Source organism: Zeus faber (genome assembly GCF_960531495.2).
Source record: "Zeus faber genome assembly, chromosome: 1".
Classification (NCBI taxonomy): Eukaryota; Metazoa; Chordata; class Actinopteri; order Zeiformes; family Zeidae; genus Zeus; species Zeus faber.
Genome location: NC_137193.1, coordinates 24,410,846 through 24,436,829, shown reverse-complemented (window position 1 = coordinate 24,436,829; position 25,984 = coordinate 24,410,846). Strand labels below are relative to the sequence as shown.

Genomic DNA, 25,984 nt, shown 5'->3' with positions numbered 1-25,984 from the left:
TACTTTGATCATTAGATCAGCAGCCTTTTATTCTAAAAACCTGTGTACAGACACACACGCACACACATTCATACGTACAGTAATCACTTTTGCCCAGTGAGATTTACGGGGCATTGATCGGAGGACAAAAGTCATGCAGGACAAAAATGTCTATTAAAATACGTTTCCCCATCCTCCTGAACAGTTTAGTAATGTGCGCATTAGCTTTGCTGATATTCTTCCATACATATGACAGGACTACTCTGCAGGGGAACACAGTCTTGTCCTTCAACAGTTTGAGTGGACCAGGGTACTAATTAAGAATTTTACCAGGAAGGTCAGGCCCAGAAAACTTACGGCGTTGGAGTATAAAGGGCAGAAGTGTGTGGGGGTTGCAAGGCTGGAGGGCAGGGAGGAGGGAAGGCTTAACGTTTAAAAAAATCACTGGAGGGGGTTTGCTCGGCTTATGTGTCCATGACTTGGTGGTGCTTTGCAACTGGTATGGCTTTGAGCTCCAGGTCACAGGTCCAGGGTCAGATGTAAGGGTTCATTCGATCAGGAGTCTTAAGGGGTTCAAAGGTCAGCACCAAGGTGCAGGCTGACACTAGGTGAGCGCTGTGCGTGGTTTGTACCAGGACTCAAGTACCCGAGCCCCTCCTCCTGCAGGCCGCATGAGTAGCGGCCGGTTTCAGAGGCAGTGTGGTTGCTGGATGGGGGGTTGTTTCCCGCCGCCACCTGCTCAAAGGAGCGTGAGAACACAGCGCTGGCTGTTCGTGTCAGACTGCTGAGAGCCCCCCCCGCCTTTGGCACGGACTGGCTGGAGGTGAGCGTCAGGCGCTTCATGGACAGCTCGATGCCCTCGCTGGCAGCCCGTCCTGTTACCGGTGGACCAACTTCCTTGTCCTTGCTGGTGCGCCCGCCAAGCCGGCACTTCTTCATGGCCTTGGCCCCCAGACTCATTGCAGTGACACTGTTGCTCACAGTGATGGTGGGAAGAGTCATGTCAGGCCCAGTCACACCTGGCCACACCCCTTCATCCACCTCCGAGATCTCCATCAACTCGTCCGGGGAACCCAAATCCACTGCATCTGAGGAAGCAATAGACAGATGACACAGAGAAGCCTTAACATGGGAAAAGTGACTGTGGAGGAGTAAAGTCACCATCACATCTGTCATGCAGCCTAATTGAACCTAATTAAAACACAGTGAGTAATCAAATCCAGTTGGCTTTATATTAGAGATGTTATTAAATGCAATCAAAAGGGGACTGCAGGAAGATATTACCAATTAGGCCTATTTGTGACACTACAGCATTTTGATTGGTGGCAAAATACATTTGTCTGGCATCTATTACCATGTATTATACCAAAACAGAAACAAATGTTGACAGTCTTAAACCACTTTTAATTGGCTTATCTACCCTGTTTTCACGTGCATCTCCCCAATTGTTTCTGCATACATTTGTTTGTTGTCTCATATACATGTAGTGGTCAATTGTTGGTGCATTATCATTTTTGACCTGTGGTATTAATAGGTGCCTTTGTGTTGCATGGTTTTAGGATGGTGATTGTCCATCTGACCTAGTTTTGCAATAGCAAAAGTGGTTTTGTAATTACAAGTGATTTGATGTAAATTAACGCACGATCAGTAAATGCATGATAGTAGGTTGCACAACCTCTCACTTCCCTGTCGACCTGTTGAATTACTGCACCCTTGGTGTTGTGGGACCTTTTGATTTACAAATTAAGTGCTGCATATTTCAGATGTACGTCAATTTAGTACTTTTGAGAGAATTCTGTATCGGGATGCATGAGAGAAGGGCAGTGTCAATGTCCTCCTGCAGTGGGAGCTGTAACACCGTGACACAAAGTGGTCGTCTGGCTACCTGGCATGAAGACAGAGCATTCTACATTCCAGTCCCACACACAGGTTAAATTAATCAGAAGCTCAGATCAGAGTCGGTGGTTTATTTGCAGATGAACGCTTGCTTTGTCCCAGAGCGCAGGGTAGGAGAGGCCAGTGTGTGAGAGAGCATAACAGCATAGGAAAATCACAAAAGGAAAATTCAGGAAAACAAAGTCTCAGAGCCCTCCACATCACCCAGGCATAACTGAAATATTTGTGCTCCTATCTGACCTAAACACACGTTACGCGCACGCACACCTGAGTGAGTGGACAACCATAGACAAATGCACAGATAAAGAGCACAGTGGTTCACACATGATGCTATAACTGTACAGAACTGCTGACAAATAAGATAGATAGGCAGGTCTCATCATAAAATCACCAAAAGATTCACCAAAAGCGAGGGAATCATCAGTAAGACTTATGTCTGGAAAGACTTAAGTCTTTCATAATAGGGAACAGAATGGGTGTCCGAGACCAGCATATCCTTCCTCAACTACCACAGCTAACCAGTTGGAAGGGAGCGATCCGTTTCCCGCAGCAACCCAGTAGTAACATTTTGAGGCGTAGTAAGGCACGCTAGTGAGACACAGAGACCGTACCAAATCACTGGAATAACTAAGAAAACCTATTCTTGATGTCTCATGAATCCTAAATGACAAACTTCAAGAGACAATCAAATGGGTATTTGATATCACATGTGCTTTTAAATGGCAAAACTAGCAAGTCTGACTCCACACCGTAGAAATTATTTGCTTACCTTCCGTGTCTTGACGATACTGTGCTTAAAAAGGGTGCTGGCATATTTATTTTTTCCTTTCTTGGAGCACATGCACTATCATTCATTATAAAATATATACATTTACTGTTATTTCCTTACTTTATTTTGTTATGCTTCTATTATTTAAAGCTTTTGTAATGAGTATTATGTGGAGTGGATGAACTATAATTAAATTAATTTGTCTAATAGGCAACCTCAGCATGGCATTTCACAAATGCTTTATTTAGAAAGGAGACAGAATGAGTGAATAAATGAGATTGAATGGACAGATGAGAAGAAGTAGCAGTGCGATTAGGGGAGAATTAGAGAATATTAGGAGAGGGTAGCGGAGCCCAGCATGAAGGGGGACAATAATCATCATGCAGCTTTTTGGAAGACGCCCCTACACAGGATTACCTAGGTTACCCCGGGAGTCGGGCAGGGGGAGGGAGGGGGCAGGACCTTAGTACTGGCTCCGCCCAGCGGAGGCGGGCCCTGAACCCTCGTTCTCCACCATTCGCCTGACAGACTTCTGCCTCCTGACCTCCTGACCCCTGGTACTGGGGTCATGACCTCTGGGGTCCGGGCTGACCTCTGAGGCAACGCCCAGGGGCTCGGTGTCGCTCTGGGCTCGGCCGTCAGGGCGGGGCCGCAGGGAGTCTCCGTTGACCATGCGCTCGCCGCTCACGCCTGTCACATTGATTTCGGGGATGGCCACACCCCCCAGTGCAGCCTCACTGTCTACACTCACCTCCTGGGATTCTGGTGGGGGGGCAGGAGGGAGTAGGGGGGCACGGAGATGACAATACAGATGGACATATATACAGACAGACAGATGGATGGATTGACATCCATGGATTCACACGCACATGCATACAAACAAACAAGTCATTTGCGCGCACACATACAAAGAACAAAGATACGGCCATGTGCACAGGCACACATGACCACAGTAACACAAGACACAATAAGGAAATAAATAATGGCAGAAAAATAAAAAATAAAACACAGAAATCATAGTCATCAGACCATAACATAAGATGCTGATAGTACATGCTAAATGAAGATGGATGAGATGTACAGTAGTTAAAATAAAAACAAATAATAATTGATGTGACACCGTTCAATCCTACACATAATAATTTAATAGCGTTTCCTTAAACCATCTGCTCATACCAAAATGTAGGTTTGATGAGGGGTACCAATGAAGAACTCCCCACGAGACAAGTGGAGGATGTAAGGCAAGAGATGAAACCTACTCATTATACATGTTTCCAGACTGGATGAAAGCTATAATTTTACTGCCTTCTCTGTCCTCTGCCGAACAAAGCCTCGAGCTAGCTGCACCCCATTTCTACAGCCATTTTATCTAAACGTCTCATTAATGACTGCAAACAGCATCAAAAATAAAATTAAAAAAATATTTAACTGTGATATGTAATTTTATCAAATTTCTCTAGATTATACTGAGGACTTCATAACACAATACTTATTCATTAACACATAATGGTAAATCTCCCCTCTGTCTGCGACACCATTTCCATCAAGTCATGAATTATAGCTACATAAATCCTCCGACTCTAAATCCTCAAACATTTCAGGGGCTGCACAACTTTTGTAAATCCAGCCCCTTCCAACTTCCCCAAAACTGCACAGTTATGCTGAGGTGGTAGAAAACACTGAGGGTACCTGGGCGCTAAACTGCAGCGCTGCTCTAGTGCTGACGTTTGATGACAAAAGCAAAAAAACGTGACATTGTGATTCAAGAAAAGTCTAGGACAAAAATAATATTTTTCCTCTTAAAGCTGTCCTTTCAAAATAAATATTGCTGCGTCATCATGAGACGAAAAACTCCTGCCGAGTATCAGAGAGTGGAGCTGCTCGGCTTCTTGTGGCTCCGCCCGTCGACCTGCGTGTCCGCATGTGTGTGAGTGTGTGTCTCACCGTGTCTCTTCCAGCGGTGGCCTCTGATAGAGAGGGAGGTCACGGCGTTGCGTGAGATCCTCGAGGAGGTGGGTGTGATCTCCACCTGGATGCTCCGCGCCCCCATCTTGGTGTTGCTTTTTAATGCCGCACCATGCAACGATGACTTGATGGCATTACCCACCTGAAGCCGAGGGGTGAGGATTAGAACAGGGATATTTGGGGATTAATTGTTTCTTTCATAAGATATTTTCACACAAGTAATATTTGAGAAACAATCATGAGTAATGTGGATATTATGACCAAGCAGGTAAAATTGCTAATTGGCTACAACCGTTAAAAAATGTCAGTAATGGCATAATACTCGGTATGGACTGAAAAGACCTTTCCAAATGGTGTCACAATAAGAGTCTGGTCATGCTGCTCAACAACTCGTACATAATCAATAATCCTATAATGAATAATATTACAAACCATAAACAAGCTCGACTCACTGGGCTAAACATAAAATCCTAACACAGACTGAAAATGGTTACATAGGCGGGTGAATTACTAAAAACAACAGGGCCTTGTGTTTCCCTTTCATAACAGGCAGTCATAACTGTTAAATCAAATCCTAAGGTGGCACAAGTATCACTCTCATGGTAATGCAACTCCAGCACCATAATCTCTGTATAACATGACCTTTGTTAGCGAGGTACTACATATTAGAGCCCTCATGGGGGCTAGGTCACAAAGCTATGCTAAGCTAGCAACCACCTGCTGCATTGATGGTGCCGTGAGTAAACATCCACTGGTACCTTGAGAAATGGAGAGAAGGAAACCAAGAGAGATTGGAACTAATGCTGACATTTGACCCCGGGTTAGGCTACGCCGTGTCTACCCATCATTCAAAATTCTGTGTTTTTAAAAACAAGTCTTTGCATGGAAGCATAATTCATATTAATACAATTCCAAAAAGACTAGTGTTTGTTGTGCAGCCGTACACCTTGACCTGTGCTTTAATTCTTTGCGGGCTTAGAATCAATCCTCTGGTCGCTGGGCCTCAAGGATTAGAGTTTAGCAGAACCAAGCAGAGAGCATGTAAATAATCTCGAGGGATTACACTCTGACACACACACACACACACACGGTACACAATAAAGCACGGTGTGGCCATATGAACACAAACACACGCAATTATGTGACAGAGGAGGAGGCGCCAGAGGCCATGGCACCCACCAATAGAGCTTCGGGGAAGAGTTCTAACTGAGCCCGATACAGCACATCGTCCAAAGCTTTGGAACCCATCTCCACCTCCCCGTTACACCTGGAGACAGAGATACACCGTTTTTTTTGAAGGAATACAGCAGCCGACATGGATTTAAGATCTTATTGAATGTGTGTGTCCTCGGGTTATCCCTGTAGAGATTAGTTGAGATAACAGAAAAAAAACGACACCAACACCATCAATCTAAAGATATCCAGTGATTGCTGGAATTCAGAGATAAAATCTGACTCCAGAAAGCAAAGGTTGTGCGGTTGTCGCATGCATGCGTGCGTGCGTGCGTGCGTGCGTGCGTGTGAGTGTGTGCCTGCCAACCCACAATGCGTAGTGTATCCCAGTGATGAGCTGGACCAGGAACTCTGACGTCACAGTCAGCCTGGTGCTGATGCCTTTGTAGCGCCGCAGCTGTTGCCGAGGGTAACCACATATACAGACCCTGGAGGACATCCAATAGAAAGAAAAGGGAAAGCAGTCAGGAAAAGAAAGAAAAACACTCAAATGTGCTGTGTGAAAAGCACAAAATGAGACTTGTCGCACTGTGGTGCAGATTCAAAAATGTTATATTACTTTCTACAGCAAAACAAACCTACTGATAAACACATTTTCACCAACTTAATGATCTCAAGACTAAAATCTGGAGCAGGATGGTCTGAACAGACTAGGGGTGGGAGTCACAGTAGCTCACGATACTATCACTATATGTTGCCCACGATAACGATGGCATCAACATTCAGCGATTCTGCGATACATTGCAAGACAATTAATCTACAATACATCTCGATATCTGTGTAACTGAAGAAGAAAAAATACCCATAAAAAGGTGGAAAGCAGGAATTATGTACTTATTCACTGCATTGTGATGTCAGTTTCACAGAATTCGACAACTGAGATGAAACAATGTACAACAAAAAACATGTCCAATGTTTAAATAATATCTTAAAATATATAAAATATTCAATCAATAGTAATCAATATAATAATATAATTGTTAAATTAAACGTCAATATGAAGCACGCATGATTCTGCCTTCCTATAAACCTGGTAGTGAATAAATAAAACTATGATAAGAATTGCCCCCAGTAACTGAATTTAATTCTAATAAGTAACCAGTATCATGTTCAGCTTATGACGTTTATAACAAACCAATTTTAACGAAAATCGGTTCAGAATTAAGCGAGTTACAGTGGATTTTGTAGAGAAGTCTGCATCTCTCAATACACATCGTATTTGTTTACTAGCATATCCAATACAGCGGATGCGCAGACATACAGCAGCTCATTACAGACTTGTCGTAAAGTAGCAGCAACATAGCGCGACGTACCGTAAAGCAATCACTGAGCTTCAGAGTAAAACACAGTGGGCATCTGTCTTGTCTAGCTTCTTTTCACTACAACTCTGAATGGAGATTTAAGGAACCATTACTTTAAAAAGTAACAGCAGCAGTAAAACTGTATTTCACTGTGATGGTTAAATTTGCAATTAATTTGCGATTCATATGCGAGCCGAATCGTGGAGGGAGGGGGGCGAGCCGTACGGATCAACTACGTTCCGTTACACCTCTAGTTTAGAGCGACAGTATGTTTCATTAAAAATATCGGTATTGGGCACCAGCGTATCAAAAACGTATCGCAAGAGGAAGTATTACGATAAATTACAGTATCAATATTTTGCCCCACCACGAGAGCAGACATATACATTTTTTAAATGATACAGAAAAGATGAATTGGCTATGACTGGCAGTGGCAGCTGTGCACTTTCTAGCGGATATCAATGCACATCACTCTTTGTAGTTCTGCGTTAACAGCAGTGAGGCTCAGCTCCGGTGCGCAGATGACTAAAATGACAGAATGTGACTGGGTACACGGCAGGATTTTGCAATGTGGCAATACCTTGGACCAATTTGCCAGCACTCTATCACGGGATCTGATAAGCTGGCATGGGCAGAGAACTCTGTGTGTGTGTGTGTGTGTGTGTGTGTGTGTGTGTGTGTGTGTGTGTGTGTGTGTGTGTGTGTGTGTGTGTGTGCTACCTGGAGCTGAGCTGGCAGAGGGACTGGAGGGAGGAGGAGGTCATGTAGCTCAGGGCAACATTGTAGCACAGCAGCAGAAAGGTCAGCACCTCAAACCTGAGCAGCACAAACGCACAAGACAAATAATGACTCCCGCTACAATACACTCTTATAGAAAATCGGAATACAATGAAATCCCAACCAAAAAGAGACATTAACAGAGATTGAGACAGTGGAGGTGTACAGACACTGCGCTGCCACATAATGAGTTGGGAGATTGCTGTTGACAATTACTTAACCCATCGTTAATCATAATGACGACAATACCAGGAAGATCCCAACGTCCCTCTTCAATGGACTACGAGTTTGATAACGTCAAAGATCCGACATCCGAGCTCTCACCTGTTCTGGGCAGTGAAGGTCTCTCTCTGGAGATGCGGCCCACTGTAAACCACCCTGCTGAGCCCGTGGTTGGCCAGCGCCCCTTCTGTCAGGGCCATGGAGCCAATGGTTGAAGGCTGCGGGCGAGGGGAGGAAGTTGGAAAAGGGCTCGGAAACATTCTGAGAATTACTGAATATGTATCGTTAGGTGCGTGTGTGTGTGGTCACCTCATGATATACTGAGGGTTTGGAGAGGGAAGGGATGGTAAAGGACAATACTTTACTCTGCCCATCTTTATCGACAATTTCCTGAAAAAAAGAAAAGGTCTGTTTGTGTGGGTAGAAAACAGCAAATAGAAAAGTGTACTCTAACGCTCTGGTGAAAAGCGTGTGCTTATCTCTTCGCGTGTGTGTGTGTGTGTGTTTTTTTGAATGAACCCCGGGGGTCCAGGTGCCCCCTCGGATGCTTGTTAATGTCAAGCAGATTAACGGAAAAAGGCCAGCTATGTTGAGTGACAGCTGACCCACTCTGCTATTCAGAGGGAAGGGCTGTGGGGTGCCGCACTTCACCCAGGCAACCTTCCAAAATAGTCACCGCAATCACCAAAAAGGTCTCAATACATTCATCATCTTGACATAATAATTTGGTTGACGTCTTAGAAAGGACTTTTTTTTCCGACGCTAGTGTGCAAGGAAATGGCCCTCTTGAAACTCAGGTCTGAAGGTGAGGAAAGTGCCCGCAGACCATTTAGGTGGATTAACACTCGTCACCCATCAATCTTTTCTGCTCATCACCCAGGCCTCATTTTGTTGATTAATTGAACCGCTAAACAGAAACAATCACACAAACATCATTCATCGTTGCCATCAAAGTAATTGTATTGACTACCAAAAACGATTGTTCACCATAATCGGTAGCATAATCTCCAGAAAAAAAAAAAAAAAAAAAAGAAAAAAAGAAAGGAGTTTCCGCTGAAATAGAATGTTCTGGTTCCACAGCTGGCTAAGCTAGATGTCGCAGCCTCTCTCCTCAGCCCCCTACCAGGTTGTAGATACCAAGCAGCAGGGCTTCGATGCAGCCAGAGGTGTGGGGGTCCCTGGCTGCGCTGACGGACAGCAGGCTCCACAGGAGCTCAGGGAGGAACTGGAGGGTGAAGCGCTGCAGCCGCGGCTCCCCACTTCGGTAGAACTCAAACAGCTGGTGGCACACAGGCTCCAGCAGCTGGAGAGGAGGGCACACACACACACACACACACACACACACACACACACACACACACACACACACACACACACACACACACACACACACACACACACACACACACACACACACACACACACACACACACACACACACACACACACTTTTATGATGCAGGATTATAAAAAATATCTTGCGGATCAAAATAAAGCCAGAACCAAGTCAAGGTCAAGTTAAAAAAAGGTTCAGGGAGATCAGTGTATAATACCACAAGACTGACCTGGAAATCCAACGCTAGGTAGAGCACTCATGTTTAAATGGATAAACGTAATTAAGGATACACTAACTGAGCCAATTCAGATTCCTGGTCACACCAGGAATTGTCAGTGTGAAACTCATTTGCATGTCTGTTTGTTTCTTTTCTGAAACACTTTATTTTCTGGCAGCACAGTTCAAATAATAGCTTGCTCTGTTTTGTTTCTCCAAGCCTTTGCTCTTGGTTGACTCCACAATTTTGCATCTCAAAGCTCACCAAGGTTGAACACTACATGGACGTCACGACAATTCACTTCACCAATTCAACATTGTTTTTAGTACATGTACCATGATGAGTCAACCTTTAACCTGCCAGTGGTGCAAATGGGCATGAAAATAGAGCAACACATTAGAAATTGATAATACATTGAAGATTATCCAATTTAGTGCAACATTTTGCTGTAAGAAATGGTGATGTGACTGGATGGGGCCTTAGCTTGGGGTCAATTCAACATAATGATTGATATATAACTGACATATGATTGACATATCCATTTAAGACATCCAACATGCTTCCAGCTGTAGACAAAACAGAACATCAGAATGGCCTTTTCTCTAATATCTATAAACACATGACACAATATATTAACAGAGAACACATCAAGAATCCCTGGGGTACATTTAGGAATTTTAAATACTGCAATACTTTTTTACAATTTTAATACTCATATGCTATTCAAGCCTGTTCGTCGACTGAAATTGGACAGACACCAGCATGTGTGTGCATGACTCCATACATCACTGTAGTTCTCTCGGATGACTTTGTAGAGCGCAGGAACCAGGGCGCCTCTGTCTTTCAGAGCTGAGGCATAATTGGACACTGCATTGTCAGGCAGAGTCTGAAAACACACACACACACACACAGTAAACACTACAAGGTGTAATGATCAATTAGTATAACATTTACAATATACCACACACACACACACACACACACACACACACACACACACACACACACACACACACACACACACACACACACACACACACACACACACACACACACACACACACACACACACACACACACACACACACACGTTAAAACAAGGTTGCAACTCTGAGTGCTTGAAGTTGAGAATGAGCCCTCATTCTAGGCAGCTGGTTATTCTTATTTGTAAGCTATGCACTTCAGTGTGTGTGTGTGTAAAATCCCTCATTTGGACTCTTTCTCTGCAGGCAGAAATAAGCATCAGAGTATAGTTGTGAATACTGATAACAAGGATGCACTCTCTCATAATTCATTTTGAATTGAGTTCCCCCTACACACTCAAACACACCTTAAATTCCGACAGCCACTCCTCCACCACTCCTTGGTCCATGGCCAACATCCTTCCTCATCTGCAGTGGAGCCACCTCTACCTGAGGGAGACAGAGAAACACCATAATGAAAAGTGCATCACGACACTACAAAATTGTTCGGAGCAGTAGCAGGTATGAAGTGGAATCCAATCTGTGGGAACAACACCAATCAGCCACAACATTTAAACCACCACTAATATTGTGTAGCGCCGCCAAAACAGCTCTGACCCATTGAGGCATGGACTCCACAAGTAGGCCTGAATGACTAATCAAACTCAAACAGACATCGCAATTTAACAGAAGGCATTTTTCAAATCACAAGGCCTGTGATTAAAAAAAAAAAAAAAAAAGAAAAGTGTTTTTTTTTTTTTTTTAATGTTACACAATCTAACCAATAGGGTTGTCAGGGGCCAGCTCCTCCTATAGGTGAGATAGGCAGCCGTCCAGCCCAGCATCCTGGGGGGGAGGGAGCGATGGGGGCACATTTTTCGCAGTTGTCTCCCTCTCTGACAGTACCAAAGATGCGTGTGTCAGCAATCGGTGCGCCAGAACAGGTTGTTATTATTTTATTTGACATCTCATAATGGAACAAAACCGTGTGTAATGGGAACACTTTGGGGGATGTAGCCTCTTGCAGAACACTGCAGTGTTTTTTTTTGTTTTGTTTTTTTAACCCCCCCCCCCCCCCCATCCAGGAGCACACAGAGCCCCACTCTGTGTGCTCATGGATGTATACGCACAACATTTTTATAAAAAATGCTGAAACACCACGTATTTTTCGAATGTTTTTTTCCCCGATTTTAACAATGACAAGGCTTGAAGTTAAATCAATCGGTCAATATTCTCCTGTGATTTAAGGTTTTTATTTTAAAAATTCAATAGTTTAATATGTTAATGTTATTCATGTCAATTCATGCATCAATTTATCTCATTTCATCATAACACGTAGGCGTGGCCAACAGGAAACAGCAGTTTATATGTTGACTGTATCCAATGTTGTGTTGGTCATACTACAGAAAGATTTCAGTGCTTTCGTTAAGTGAATAATATAGAAGATAAGGAACTGTGGTATCTGGCACCAAGACGTTAGCAGCAGATCCTGCTGTCCTGTAAGTTGCCAGGTTGGGCATCCATGGATCGGGCTTGTTGTTCCAACATGTCCCAGAGATTATCGATTGGATCGGACGCTAACCCTGGCCATCCACATGTTGTAGAAGAAAACGTGATTCATCAGACCAGGCCACTGGTCTGATCCATGGTTCAGTTCTGAAGTTCACCTGCCAATCTTGTGGGGTTCCAGCTGTGGACAGGGGTCAGCATGCGCACTCTGACCGGTCTGCGGCTACGCAGCAAGCTGCGATACACTGTGTGTTCTGACACCTTTCTATCATAGCCACGGTAAGGATTTTTACCCCACCGGTTAATAAACTCATGACAGCACAGTTGCGAGGTGCTATGCCCGGGCGCTAATTACGGGTGGAGGGAGACCGGTCCTGATCTATACCTTATCTAAGGTCTCCCACAGCCTTCTCTCCTCTTGTGACTAACAGACTGTGCTGCGACTCTGCTGCACACACAAGCAGACACTTGATAACACGCTTCGCATTTTACAAATATTAGTTGATGAAGGTCAGCGCTGATACGGGTAAATTAACTAAATGGGTTTTATTTCTATTTAAAAAAAAATAGAATAAAAAGGAAAACAACTGTAGGCAATTTGTGTAATCGGTGTACGCCCGAACACAGTGCAACACTGGTAACCCTATTAGCCAGCATTAACTTTTTCAGCAATTTGTGGTACAGTAGCGGTTCTGTGAGATTGACCAGACGGGCTAGACTTCGCTCCCCACGTGCATCAATGACCCCCTTGGCGCCAATGAGCCTGTCGCCAGTTCACAGGTTGTCCTTCCTTGGACCACTTTTGGTAGGTACTAAACACTGCATACTCGGAACACCCACAAGACCTTCCCTTTTGGAGATGCTCTAACCCAGTCGTCTAGCCATCACAATTTGGCCCTTGTCAACGTCACGCAGATCTTTACGCTTGCCCATTTTTTCCGGCTTCCAACACATCAACTTCAAGAACTGACTGTTCACTTTCTGCCCAATACATCCAACCCCTTGACAGGTGCCACTGGAACGAGATGAGCATTGTTAGTCACATCACCTGTTATTCACCCCCCACAAGCGGCATCCTCTCCGCTCGCTTTCATTCTGGACAGTGTGTCCATCTCTCAGTCAAACTTTCATGTGTTAATTCTCCCCCTCTGCCCGAGCGATGATGTGCTGGTTTTCTATTCCAACACTGCTGTCATGCAGTTACATAACAACAAGAGAGAGAACAATTGATTGAGAGAGAGAGAGAGAGAGTGTGTGAGCCGGCGAATGAGAGAGAGAGCAGTTGGGGTTTTTCCAGATTAGTCCTCCGCTTCTCTTAGCAGATCAGAAGATGGCCCATCTGACTCTGCATTCAGACTTTGTACAAATGGAGCCAGTCCTGCTGTTATTTGTCTCCCCAATGGATTATCGCTTTTGTTTTACACCAGCCGGCTACTTTCACTCTGGCTAGAAAATGTTGCCTGTGTGTGTGTTTTGTAAATGCTAGGAGAAGCTGAACTGGTTGAAAAAGTCCATGTTTGGTAAGGCTATGTGTAAACAGTGTGCGTGACGGGGTGAGCTGGACTGACGGAATGGAAAACAAACCTACAAAACATGTCCTTCAATGTGAACTTGCCATGCAGAAACGTGCTCAGATATGGGCTCAAGAATCATTCCACTCTAAGTTTAGAAGAGTCGCCCACCCACACACACACACACACACACACACACACACTTTTTTTTTTATCCTATTATGCATCCATTTCTCTCCTGGTTATCTTGCCTCTGTACAATCTTGTCACCTCCCTTGTTTATCTTGTCTCTTTGTCCTCTGGAGCTCTCATCCCTGTATCATAATATGAATATTGAACACATTCAAATCCAGCAATGCGAATTGTATCCATCCTTCTCTTCCTGGCAGGCAAGTGTGTATTAATAGACCCGAGTGATGACAGAAGTGACAGTGCAGGAGGAGAGAAGGTGACTCATGTAATGGGCAGTGCTGTGAGGAACAGTTTCCCCTTGAGAAACATTTAACCAATCAACTGGTTGTCCCTGCGTCTCATTGTGTCCCCATCTCCCAGCGCTGCGAGGCTGCATGGAAAAGCAGTGGCAAGAGTTTGTCTGTTTGTGCTGATGTTTGTACGTATTTTTTGGCTGTGTGTGTGTGTGTGTGTGTGTGTGTGTGTGTGTGTGTGTGTGTGTGTGTGTGTGTGTGTGTGTGTGTGAGTGTGAAAGAGAGTGTTTGCTTGTCTGATAGCAGGCTCTCCCAGGTGGAGAGGCTGTGATTAGAATGTGGGTGAGTCAGTCTTTGAAAGGACAGGGTCTCCTCCTACACAGTCTCTCTGAGCACCAGCATCCAGTCCTTTTCTGCTGTCTGAAGTGTATGCTATGCACAAAAAGCATAAAAAGAAGCATAATAAAACATGAAAGTGGAATTCACACAAAAACCTTTATTAAAACACAATATCCGGCTGGAAAAACCCTTACTCCTCCAGCGGCATTCACAGATAAAGTGTGAAAATAATTAACACCAGTCTAAGGTTACATTTCAAAATATTCTACTTACAAGTAATTGTGACGTAAAGTAATATGGAAGTTTGTAGAGGCTGTATATGTTCCTAACCAGTATTACCTGAAATAACATCACAGACATCTAGGACACTGTGAAGAAGGATGATCTTTAATTTTCTTATCTCTATTGACTTCGATTGCAAATCGAGTTATTCCGTTACCAGTATCGGAAATGCCTCCAATGCAGCCAAAAATGCTGGATCTGGTATCGAAGAGTATGCGATGAATATGCACTGATATCGTAAATTTATCACGTGATGACTGCTATGTTGAATAACGGAGACTAGAGCCGGAGCTTACTCCATATAATCAACACAGTTCACAACAGAAAACCAGTCATGTAATGCACACACTACACTGTGGCAAACATTAATGTGAAGCGGAACAATGCAGCAAACAACCAGTGACCGGCTCTTTTTAGTGAGCCAAATCATTCGGCTCAGCAATAAGAACTGGCTCTTTCGCTTCCAAACGGCTCTTCATTTGGTACCACTTCTGGCTTTTATAATTAAGCCAAATGTTTTTGAGCTATGATTGGAATGTGTCCACATACATAATTGAAATTATTGAATGTAATTATACTAAACCTTATCATTTAGTTTGGTAGTTGGTATTACTAAAGTGAGACGTTTCCGGATCGTATTTAAAAAATACATTATAGGATTATCCTATTATTCTGTCTGGTATTCATTCACATACCAAAAAAAAAAAAAAAAAAAAAAAGCGAAAAAACAAATCCGCTCTCAGATGGGAGCCAGCTCTCATCGTTCACCGGCTTATAGAGCCCACTCATTCACGACCGACATCACTACAAACGACACATGCAGTGCTAGCGGAGAGTGTAACGTTAGTCAGAGCTAGAAAGTGTCAGCAATTTGGCAATATTTTACACTGGAAAATGCCACCAGTAAAATGGCGATGTATACAGTATGACAGGCTTTAGAGCCGAGGGGTGGCACTAGTGTTGCCAATTTCAAAATCAGCAATCTTACAAAGCATTTGAAAATATATCACATGAAAGAGCACGATGAGTTCACCAAGGCCAAGGGGGGAAAAAAGGATTAACTGCAGCAGCAAACTTTGCAAAACACATTCAAACGATGCGATCAATTCCACAAAGACAGCCCAAAAGCGACAAAGATAACTGAAAAAATTGTCGAATTCATTGTTCTGGACGACCAACCCCTATCAGTTGTCGAAAACGTGGGATTTCGCCGCTCTAATGGATAATTTGGAGCCACGGTACAGGTTTGCCAGATCGCAAACATATCTCCAAAACTGCACACCCCAAACTATACAAGACAGTGACGGAACATATTTCATAAAGGCTAAAAGATGTGCAGGCGAGCTTTACAACTGACATTTGGAGCTCTGACATGTGCCCAATGCTTTTGCTCAGTTTAACTGCGCAATGGGTGGACACTTGCTCTTCAAAGTGCGGTAGTGCAAACTTTCAAATGTGGTGGGTCACATACTGGCACGTCAATTGCCGAAACAATTGAAGGGATGCTGGTAAAATGGAGCATTCCAATGTACATGTTTTGGGGGACAATGCAAGCAACATGAAGAAGGCAATGGACGTGTCGAGTTTGGGATGCTTCGCCCACATGATCCAGCTTGTGGTGCACGAGGGGCTACTATCACAGTGAAGTGTGAGAAAGGCACTGGCGAATGGTAGAAAGGTAGTTGGGCACCTTAAACACCGACAACTGGCTGCTACACGCATGGGGGATATCCAGGCCCGCTTGGCTCTTCCTATAGGAGACATACTGTATGTGGCCGCCTAGGGCGCCATCCCAAGGAGGGGACAGAGAGGGAGCGATTGGGTGAATTTTGCACACCTGTCTCCCTCTCCGACGATGCGCGCCAGCGATGTGCGTGCCAGCAATGGGGTGCCCACAAACGGCGCCCCATAACAGTGTGTTTTTATTTAAGATGTAGGTTGTCCCCTTATGGAATGAAACCGTGCCTAATGTGGACTCTTTCTCCGTGACTCTCTCCCCCGACCACCCCCTCTCCATGCCTTATGCTCAGAAAATAATCTTAACGAGTCTATGAGTTGTGCCCCATCCCCACACTGTTTTTAATTGTTTTATTTGGAGGAACGATGCACCGCTCCCGGGCCATGGCCATCGGGGCGCACAGAGACGACTGCTCCAAAAACAGGTATGTCTAACAGCATGCTTATTAAATGGAATAGTCCTTGTGTTAGAATGCACACACACACACACACACACACACACACACACACACACACACACACACACACACACACACACACACACACACACACACACACACACACACACACACACACACACACACACACACACAAATAATATTTTTGACTTTGATTTTTTTGAAGGTCATGCAAGAATAGGACTGAATATTTCAGTGGTCTTTGTTTGGAATGCTAACGCATTCATGTGGCAGCAGGAAACAATTAAATTGCTCTAAATTGTTATAATTAACACCAAATCAAGTTTTTTTGGTGTGACAATTGTCCATAACGGATTGCAATCTTCTCTTAAAATCGTTAGATTTTACAATCATATTTCCATGTAGTGTCATGAGAATTTTAAACCAATGTTGGAAATGCTGCAATAAACAACTGATATACGATTGTACTATGATGGTGTTAATAACATTGAATGAACTCAAATGTCATAATAGTGACAGCCCTGGTTGTTGAGACTATAAACAAAGCAAGGCAGTTCATTGCTAGTAACGTTAACTGATAATTTATCACAAGACTGTGTTTAAAGGTAACGGTCTTTATTGCATGGGACGTATGGACCAGCTTCATACTAAGTCAGAAGTATTTTTTGGAACATATTCAGTCAAATGATTTACAAAACCTTGACATGAATTAAATTCTCTTTATCTAAATCAATGATGTAGCCTAACTGATTGTGTAACAGCTCACTTAGGATACAAGTCTGTTCTGTCTCTCCATGTCTGGATACTGTATGCCACTTGAGACCTGCCTCATTTACCATTTAGTAATTGCTTTTTGCCCTCTTTTCCATCTGGTGGATAGATTTATTATTCTGGCATAACTGCACGCATGGGTGGATGTGAAAATAGTTTCCCCCAAATGAATTCCAAGCGAGTGGGTCAACGCAACAATTGCCATGTAAGAAAAGATATGGAAAACATATGCTAAATTGGCCCTGGTCCCATCAGCGGTATCAAAATAGGTGGCAGTGCAGCACTTATCAAACTAAGACATTTGTATCCCTAAAAAGGTAAACACACACACACACACACACACACACACACACACACACACACACCCCCCCCCCCCCCCCCCCCTTACAGGGAGTGTTGAGACTAATTTTGTCATTAGGACAGACGTTTCTCTTCCGTCTCAGTCCTTGTAAACCATCTATAAGTGTTTTCGCACCGCAGGAACCTTTTCATAGTTTTAAGGACCTTTTGGAGGAACTGTGCCTGTCTTTTGTGTCCGCACAGCAGGAACTAGTAACGAACATAGTTCATAGAGGACTTTTTTTTAGCTTCTACTCCAGGGCAGGGACTCACCGCCACAAGTGGAACAATCAGTGACGCAAGTGCACGGTGATTGGTCCAGACATAGTTCTACGGTCCCTCGCCGGTCCCTTGGACTGAGTCTGCCCGGTCCAGTCGCATCGCTCTTTGGGGATCAGCCCACGTACATTCTGAATGAACCTGCGCCCAGTAATCCCTGTGCACTGTCCACATGCAAGCTCGTGCCTTACCAAAGTCAGAACATTTAAATTACCTCTCGTAGATCTAATATGAGTGAAGATCCAGCGACTGGATCGTTATTTCTCGCCTCAAATTTGTTCAGAAACAGATTTTAGTGGACTGATAAGGTAAAAAAAAGTTATGGAGTAATTACGACACCGAATTCATGCTGAAATCCTGTTGGCTGATGTTATTTCAGCGTCACTTCAGAGTGCTTATTAACGGTGCGAATACAACCAGGAAAAAAAAAAAAAAAAAAAAAAGCCCTTGACTTAGTTCTCAGGGCACCTCCCAAATTCCTAGTTCCCTTCAGGGAGTTCCCAAAACTGTTAGGCGCAAAAGCAGCAGTTAACACCAGAGAAACCTACCAGGACACAAAGTGCAGTGGCTTTAATGGTGCGTCAGATGTGCATCGTCTTCTCTTAAGCCACACACACACACACACACACACACACACACACACACACACACACACACACACACACACACACACACACACACACACACACACACACACACACACACACACACACACACACACACACACACACACACACACACACACACACACACACACACGTTGACTGCATGAGGAGATAGATGATGTAAGTGGCACAGGAACCAACAGAGCTGAACCGACCGACAATAACAAGGTCAATGTATGGGTAAAAAGACAATCAGAGGGATGATGGACAAAAGGATTTACAGATTTGGGGGGGGTTGAAGAGAAGTCACCTCAAGAGTGTTGATAAAGGAGGATACTTTGGCTGTGGCCCTCTGCCAGACAGGAGAAAGGGAGGGCAGGGTGAGACCAGAGTCAGACTGTCTTTAGGCCACCCACACCCATATGTAGCACGGTGAGCATCGCATTTGTTACAGTGTTCTTAAACGAAGCACTGGAGACAATTCGCCAATGAGTGACATTGAATTTGTCATGCATTGCAGCACACCAAATTGTATAATGCTAGTTTCACACAACCTGTTCCTGTGAGCTAGCTTAGTAATCAAGTCATTCCCACTGACTATACACACCAGTCCCTTTCTCTAAAAACAGAAATATACACATACACACAGGGATGTTTGTAGACTTTTTTGGGGAGGGATTTTCAATAGACTTCCTCCATGAACTGTTCTCGTCGGTTAGTTTCTTATTATGAATGTGCAGAAAGAGGTAGAGTACAAACTCGTATGGCAAAACATACTCTGGGTAAATACACAAACACAAACCACAAGTGTAAGACCATTGACTTTATGTGAACGACTCAGAGTATCTGATTATGTCAAGCTGGGATGGTCCAATACAAGACTAATACTCTTAATATAAGGGCTACCTCCTGAAAGTCAAGGAGTCCAATCATCAGTTGGAAACCAGTCAGCCAGCTGAGATTCTAGTCAAGACAAGTCGAGCAGTCGTTTGTTGTTTTTTTGTCAGTAAGTGTGCATTACAATAACAGGATAAAACAGATAGAAGCTTAAAAAATGCACAGGGAAATATTTCAATGGGGAGTAATAAGGGGAATCATATTTAATATTTTTATATGTGTGAATCGTCTGCATCCGGACACGGACGTGAACACGGCTCTGTGCGCCCCGATCGCTGCGCTCTGTTCTTCAAAATAAATCAACTAAAAACAGTGTGGGGGATGAGGCACAACTCTTAGACACGTTAAGATTATTTTTTATTGTGTTAAGCATGGAGAGCGGGTGATCGGGGAGCGAGTCACAGAGAAAGTTTAACCATTACGCGAGGTTGTTTTGTTCCATAAGCAGACGTAAAACAACGTTATGTCACGGGCATAGCATGGCCGTCGGACACACACACGCACGCTGGAAGCGGGAAAATTGGGCAAGCGTAAAAGGTGGAGGCACACCTAAAAAGAAGTAGAAGTTTTTGACCAAAAAGACATCTTCAGAACAAGATTCTGATTCTGTGTGTGTGTTTTTTTTTCCCCTCGTCCAGTGCTGTGCCACACGCACCGCGCGCATCCCGTGCTCCTGTTTTACTGTGTTTTTATTTTAGATTTATTGTTTTCGTTAGTTTCTACTTTTATGATAGACATTTCTGTGGATTGAGTCATGGAGAGAGAGAGTGATCTCTGGTCCACATGTGTGTCCCAGGTCGTCCTGTGTCTCAGAACAAAAAAAATAATGCAAGTTTATTTTAGATGTATTTATTTTGAGGAGCATGGCACCCAGACGGCAGTTAAGGTAAATAAAAGCCCCGGTTGCTATTTGAGGAAATACGGGTCAAGTCAATAAATGACATTGAATTTGTTTTCACTATTACATTTTTTTCTTCATCTTTATGTAAAGCAAAACCACTGCCACATCATCTTACTGCCGAGTTTGTGCTTCTTTCACTGCCAAGTTCTTATGGAGTATTCTGCTCACAGTTTTTAGGGACATATTCTGCGGTGGTTCTTACATCTTTTGTTCTGTCTTTTTAAGTGTACCTCTTGCATAAGGATCTGAGCGTCTTCGACAAAGGCCAAATTGTGATGACTAGATGACTGGGTCAGAGCATCTCCAAAAGGGCAGGTCTTGTGGGGTGTTCCCGGTATGCAGTGGTTAGTACGCACCAAAAGTGGTCCAAAGAAGGACAACCGGTGAACCAGTGACAGGGTCATGAGTGTCCATGGGCTCATTGTTGCGCATGGGGAGCGACATCTAGCCCGTCTGGTCGAACAGAAGAGCTACTGCGGTACAAATTGCTAAAAAATGTAATGCTGGCTATGATAGAAAGGTGTCAGAACACACTGCATCGCAGCTTGCTGCATATGGGGCTGCTTAGCCACAGACTGGTCAGAGTGCCCATGCTGACTGCTGCCCACTGTCGAAAAAGCGTGTGCACTGACTGAACCATGGAGCAATGGAAGAAGGTAGCCTAGAATGATGAATCATGTTTCTTCTACATCATGTGGATGGCCGGGGTTAGGCTCCGATGGAGCATCTGTGGTATGTGCTGGAACAACGAGCCCGATCCATGTGGGCCCCACCTCGCAACTTACAGGACTTAAAGGATCCACCTCTAACGTCTTGCTGCCAGACAACACATAAACACACATACACAAACACTCGTGTCACGGATACTCATTAAAAGTCACACCCAAACACACAGTCACAAAACCTGTGTGAGACCATAGTCGAACAAAAATAAAGCAAAAAACAAAACCCGATAATGCAGTCATTCTGAAAGCACGTGAGATCAAAATCCCTCGGTTTTCTGCATACCTGAAACTAAAATGAGAACTTACCTAACTGGGAGAACTAGTTGAGGGAATCAAGGCTAGTGTAGCTGAAAAAGACACACCCAGACCTCCCTGCCAAAGATCTCACTTCCTCTTACTCACACGTATTACACACATGCCAGGACGTCCCTGTGCCTTCTCTGTTTCAGCCAGGAAATGGTTTGGCCAATCAGAGCAAAGGTGAAGAGAGAGGGAAGAAAGAAAATAAGGAAATAGTGGGTGGGTAAGACAGCTTCAGAGCTTCCCCAGCCGCTTTTTCCTGTGGTACAGGGCACAAGACACGCTTTAAAAGCACTTGTATTATTAAGGCCTTGGGAAAGACATGCTGCACAATTATTGTGCCGTACATTACACCAGATAAGACGAAGGAACATCACATCGGCCGGAATTACTAAAATGATCCCAAACTGACTCCGGCTCTCTAAGTAGATTAAAGACCTGCACAGTCTACTCAGAAGTTGTTTAAAAAACAAACAAAACAAGACCAAAAAGAAAAGACTAAACAGTATCCAGAAACTACAAAGGAAATGTCCGTAATTACTTTGGATATGTGAAGTGCTTAGGGATGTAATGGTATACCGTTTTAAGGTATACCACGGTATCAAGCAACCACAGTTCTGAACCGTAAGCCTTTCCCTGTAATACCATGCCTACGTATAAAGTCATGTTTCAAAACTGAAGATGTCAATTTTAATTCACCCTCACCTTACGTTGCAACAGCGTGGTAAATCAGCAGTTCTGGCTTTTCGGCAATATTCTTTCAATAATAAGTTGGAATAAGTCATCAAAACTCACATAGTTGGCTGGGTCATGGTTGACAAGCCGGCTGGACAAATTGGAGAAGAAGGTTGAAATCTACCTTCTTCTCCAATTTGTTTCCTCACATGGGGCTCATATTGATGATATTGGCAACAGAGTTCAGGGAAACGTTTTTGGTTCTTTTTCTGTTCAACCCTGCTGCCTTCTCAGTTTTGCACCTCTGCCACAGTTTCATACCTTCGCCCTTTCCTTCTGTATTTGGACCATCCTAGTATGTGGTTGTCCTTGTTGCGTCATCGCCTCCCACCATGCTCTACCCCATAGGTTTTCTGCAGTAGCAGGTTGCTTACGGCTGGGTCCTTTCTCCTTTTTCTAAACACGCAAACACTGCCTTTTGCAAGGATGACATCATGGTTTGAGGCGTGGGTTCTGAGAGAGAAGGATTTGACCAGGAGGAATCCTCTTATAGTAGCCTACGCTTCCAGTTGCCTTAAAGAGGTGATACATCTTTATCCCTCCTTCCACCCATCTTCTCCTTCATCCTCTCGTTGATGAGCCTAAAGGGATCAACGATCACTTCAGCCTCTCTCCCTATAGCTCCCTTTTCTACTGGGGTTCTTCTCCTTTTGAGAGATTTTCTCCCTCTTGACAGGCAGATACAGGATTAGTTTTTGGCTGTCGTGGGTAGATGTCTATTTGGTTATCTATTTATGGTGAGCACTGGGATTTCACTTCTAGGTACCACCTCCCGTGCAGATAATTAGCTTGATTCACAGATTCTCCAGAGATCTACAAAGACTACAACAAGGATTCCTCTATTCATATATGTGCCGGTCACAATACACCTTTACTGTTGATGACAATACATTTACACCAACATCATCACTTTGTTTCCTCCTGTCCTGAGTTTTAGTGTGTACTCCATAATCTACAATGCAGAGTATAATGTACGGGTAAGGCTCTGCAATGGTTTCAAACAGACTGCAATCTTTAGGAAGTCTGTGGACATGATTGCCGTTATCTGTGATGCTTGATGACAGTAGCCCCACCACTATCTTCAAGCTCTGTGACCCTCTATGCCTCACTGTCAGAAAACATTAGGAGTAAAGACACAATCACACATTAATTAAGCCATGTATAAATATACGCATGCAAACAGATACCCCCAGAGACACCAAGGAAAAAAGCAGTCTGTGGGTATAGCCACTTTAAAATAACTTGGCATCTAAAAAACAGCCTGTAAGAGGGAGACATCAGCAGCATTTTAATACATATCACCATGCATTACAAGGGAAGGATCCATGAGCCAATTCTAAACAAAAGTCTGAAAATAAAAGTCTGCCTGGGGGCTCAAGGGGCAGAGCTGCTCCGCACCAGTCTCTTTCACGGAGGAAACACGAGTCGTGGCTGTGGTTTTTGCTGAGTGGTAAAAGCGGAAAGCTGCATCACATGATAGTTATTACAAAAATCCCACCGAAGCATTACGCAACTAACAACACCAGAATAGGAAGAAAAAAATACAACACTACTGGACCCTGTTTCTCACAGACAATTGACAGTTTAGTCTGAGAAACACAAATGATGAGACCAGTACACTGAAAGCACCGACTGAACGAAGCCTTAGAGTAGATTTTAGAGGCTACCCATTCATTCATTCATTCGGGAACGCCTATCTAGGAAATATCAGCAAGCAATAACGCCAAGTTGCAGATTCAGGCTATTGACCGTGTGTTGATATGGACAGCTTGTGTGACGTGCTCTTACCATAGAGATATTTTAGAGAGAGATAAATTAAAACAATAGGCCATAATAATAAAGTGATGAGTATCAAAATGGAAAAGTCGTCTAAATACAATAACCCTGAAGAATTCCAAAACAACAGGAAATTGAAATGGTAATATTAAATACACCAAAAAATAAACAATTAACGATACACCTATGTATCAACAATTCACACTGTCAAACATAGGAAGTTGCCCAAGTTTGCATATAAACAGTATCTATGTATACACTTACTGGGCACTTTATTAGGGACACTACCTAATTATTAATGCAATTATCTAATAGCCAATCATGTGGCAGCAGTACAATGCATAAAATCATGCCGATAGGTTCAGCAGCTTCAGTAAATGTTCAAATCAAGCATCAGAATAGGAAAAAAATGTGATCTCAATGTTTTCGACCATCTGTTGGTGCCAGATGGGCTGGTTTGAGTACTTCTGTAACTGCTGATCTCCTGGTATTTTCACACACATTTTCCTTCCACTTGTTACTTGAATCATTCCTTGTGTCACTTAACACACACACAGATCGGCAGTTCTATGGACGGAAACACCTTGTTGATGAGAGAGTTCAACGGAGAATGGCCAGACATGTTCAAGCTGACAGAAAACCTACAGTAACTCAGATAAACACTCATCTAAACATCTCAGAACGAAGAACAAGTCGAACCTTACACGGATGGGCTACAACAGCAGAAAAATTGTGTTTCCACTTCTGTCAGCCAAGAACAGAAAGCTGAGGCTGCAGTGGGCACAGGCTCCCCAAAACTGGACAGTTGAAGACTGGAAAAACATAGCCTGGTCTGATGAATCCTGATTTCTATTTTTCTAATGGTGTGGGGAAACAAAACAAAAGTCGTCTCAAACTGGTTTCGTGAACATGACAATGAGGTCAACGTTCTTCAGTGGCCTTCCCAGTCACCGCATCTGAATCCGACAGAACACCTTTTTCGGACGCGATAGAACTGGAGATCGCAGCATGAACGTGCAGCTGACAAGTCTGCAGGAATTGTGATTCAGTGAGTCAACTTGGACCAGAATCTCAAAATGAATGTTTCCAACATCTCGTGAAATCCATGCCGACTGGTGAAGTTTGCAACACCAAATGAGTGTACGGAAAACCGGCAGCCGGACACGGCACTCCTCGGTGTGCGCGCTGGCTGGCTGGCTGGCTGGCTAGATGGCTGATTTCGAACTGTCAATGTGCTTCCTTAAAGATTAGCTAGCCAGCTAACTTATTCTCCCGATGCGCGACACACAAAATAGACTTGGGAAGTTGTTTACTTACTCGCATGCTATCCGTCAATTTCCACCTTGTCGGCGTCCTCCGTCGTCGCGCTCGGAGCGGCACCTGCTATCATTTACCCAATAAATCCCCCTAAATAATTAAACAACATCAAATACCTCCATCTTCATTACTTTCTCTACTCAGACTAGCTTGAGCTGGAGGAGACTTCAGGGAGTGGCAGATGTCTAGGCCAATGGCTGTACTGTATGTTAAATATATGCCACGCCCCCAGATATATCAACCAATCAAATGACTGTACCTAATAATTTCCACGAGCACGTTCGGTCGTCGTTGGTCTTTAACGGCGGAAGGTGCTCTATCAAAAATGGCATGAATGAATCTCCTGTTAATCTTTTAATGCCACTTACAATTGGGATTAATTTTAAGTGTAAGCATTTATATGAAATAAGATTTTATGTTTTCAGAATGTATTTATTTTGTTAACCACTTAATTGTACCA

General features: G+C 43.7%; 1 protein-coding gene across 2 annotated transcripts; it reads right to left on the bottom strand.

Annotated features, from left to right (window-relative positions):
* Positions 1–927: 927 nt before the first annotated feature.
* On the bottom strand, positions 928–25,653 carry hycc1 (hyccin PI4KA lipid kinase complex subunit 1). Of its 2 annotated transcripts, none has more exons than XM_080005126.1 (12): positions 25,525–25,653; positions 11,026–11,107; positions 10,480–10,581; positions 9,266–9,445; positions 8,452–8,532; positions 8,245–8,360; positions 7,864–7,959; positions 6,154–6,270; positions 5,789–5,876; positions 4,589–4,751; positions 3,062–3,406; positions 928–1,067 (listed from the first exon to the last, which is right to left on the bottom strand). In XM_080005126.1, the coding sequence occupies exons 2-11, from the start codon at positions 11,074–11,076 to the stop codon at positions 3,108–3,110; spliced, it is 1,293 nt and encodes a 430-aa protein (XP_079861252.1). In that variant the 5' UTR covers positions 11,077–11,107; positions 25,525–25,653; the 3' UTR covers positions 928–1,067; positions 3,062–3,107. The 2 variants fall into 2 exon arrangements, with proteins under 2 accessions (XP_079861252.1, XP_079861253.1); XM_080005127.1 differs by having other exon boundaries at positions 1,044–1,067; positions 3,107–3,406.
* Between the last annotated feature and the right edge of the window lie 331 nt (positions 25,654–25,984).

Excerpts from the sequence above, each read along its gene's own strand:
- hycc1 (XM_080005126.1), bottom strand. The coding sequence starts at position 11,076 with ATGTTGGCCATGGACCAAGGAGTGGTGGAGGAGTGGCTGTCGGAATTT. Across the intron at positions 8,533-9,265 it reads TGCTTGGTATCTACAACCTG|GAAATTGTCGATAAAGATGG; the intron begins GTAGGGGGCTGA and ends TCTTTTTTTCAG. Across the intron at positions 3,407-4,588 it reads CCACCGCTGGAAGAGACACG|AATCCCAGGAGGTGAGTGTA; the intron begins GTGAGACACACA and ends CCCCCCCACCAG.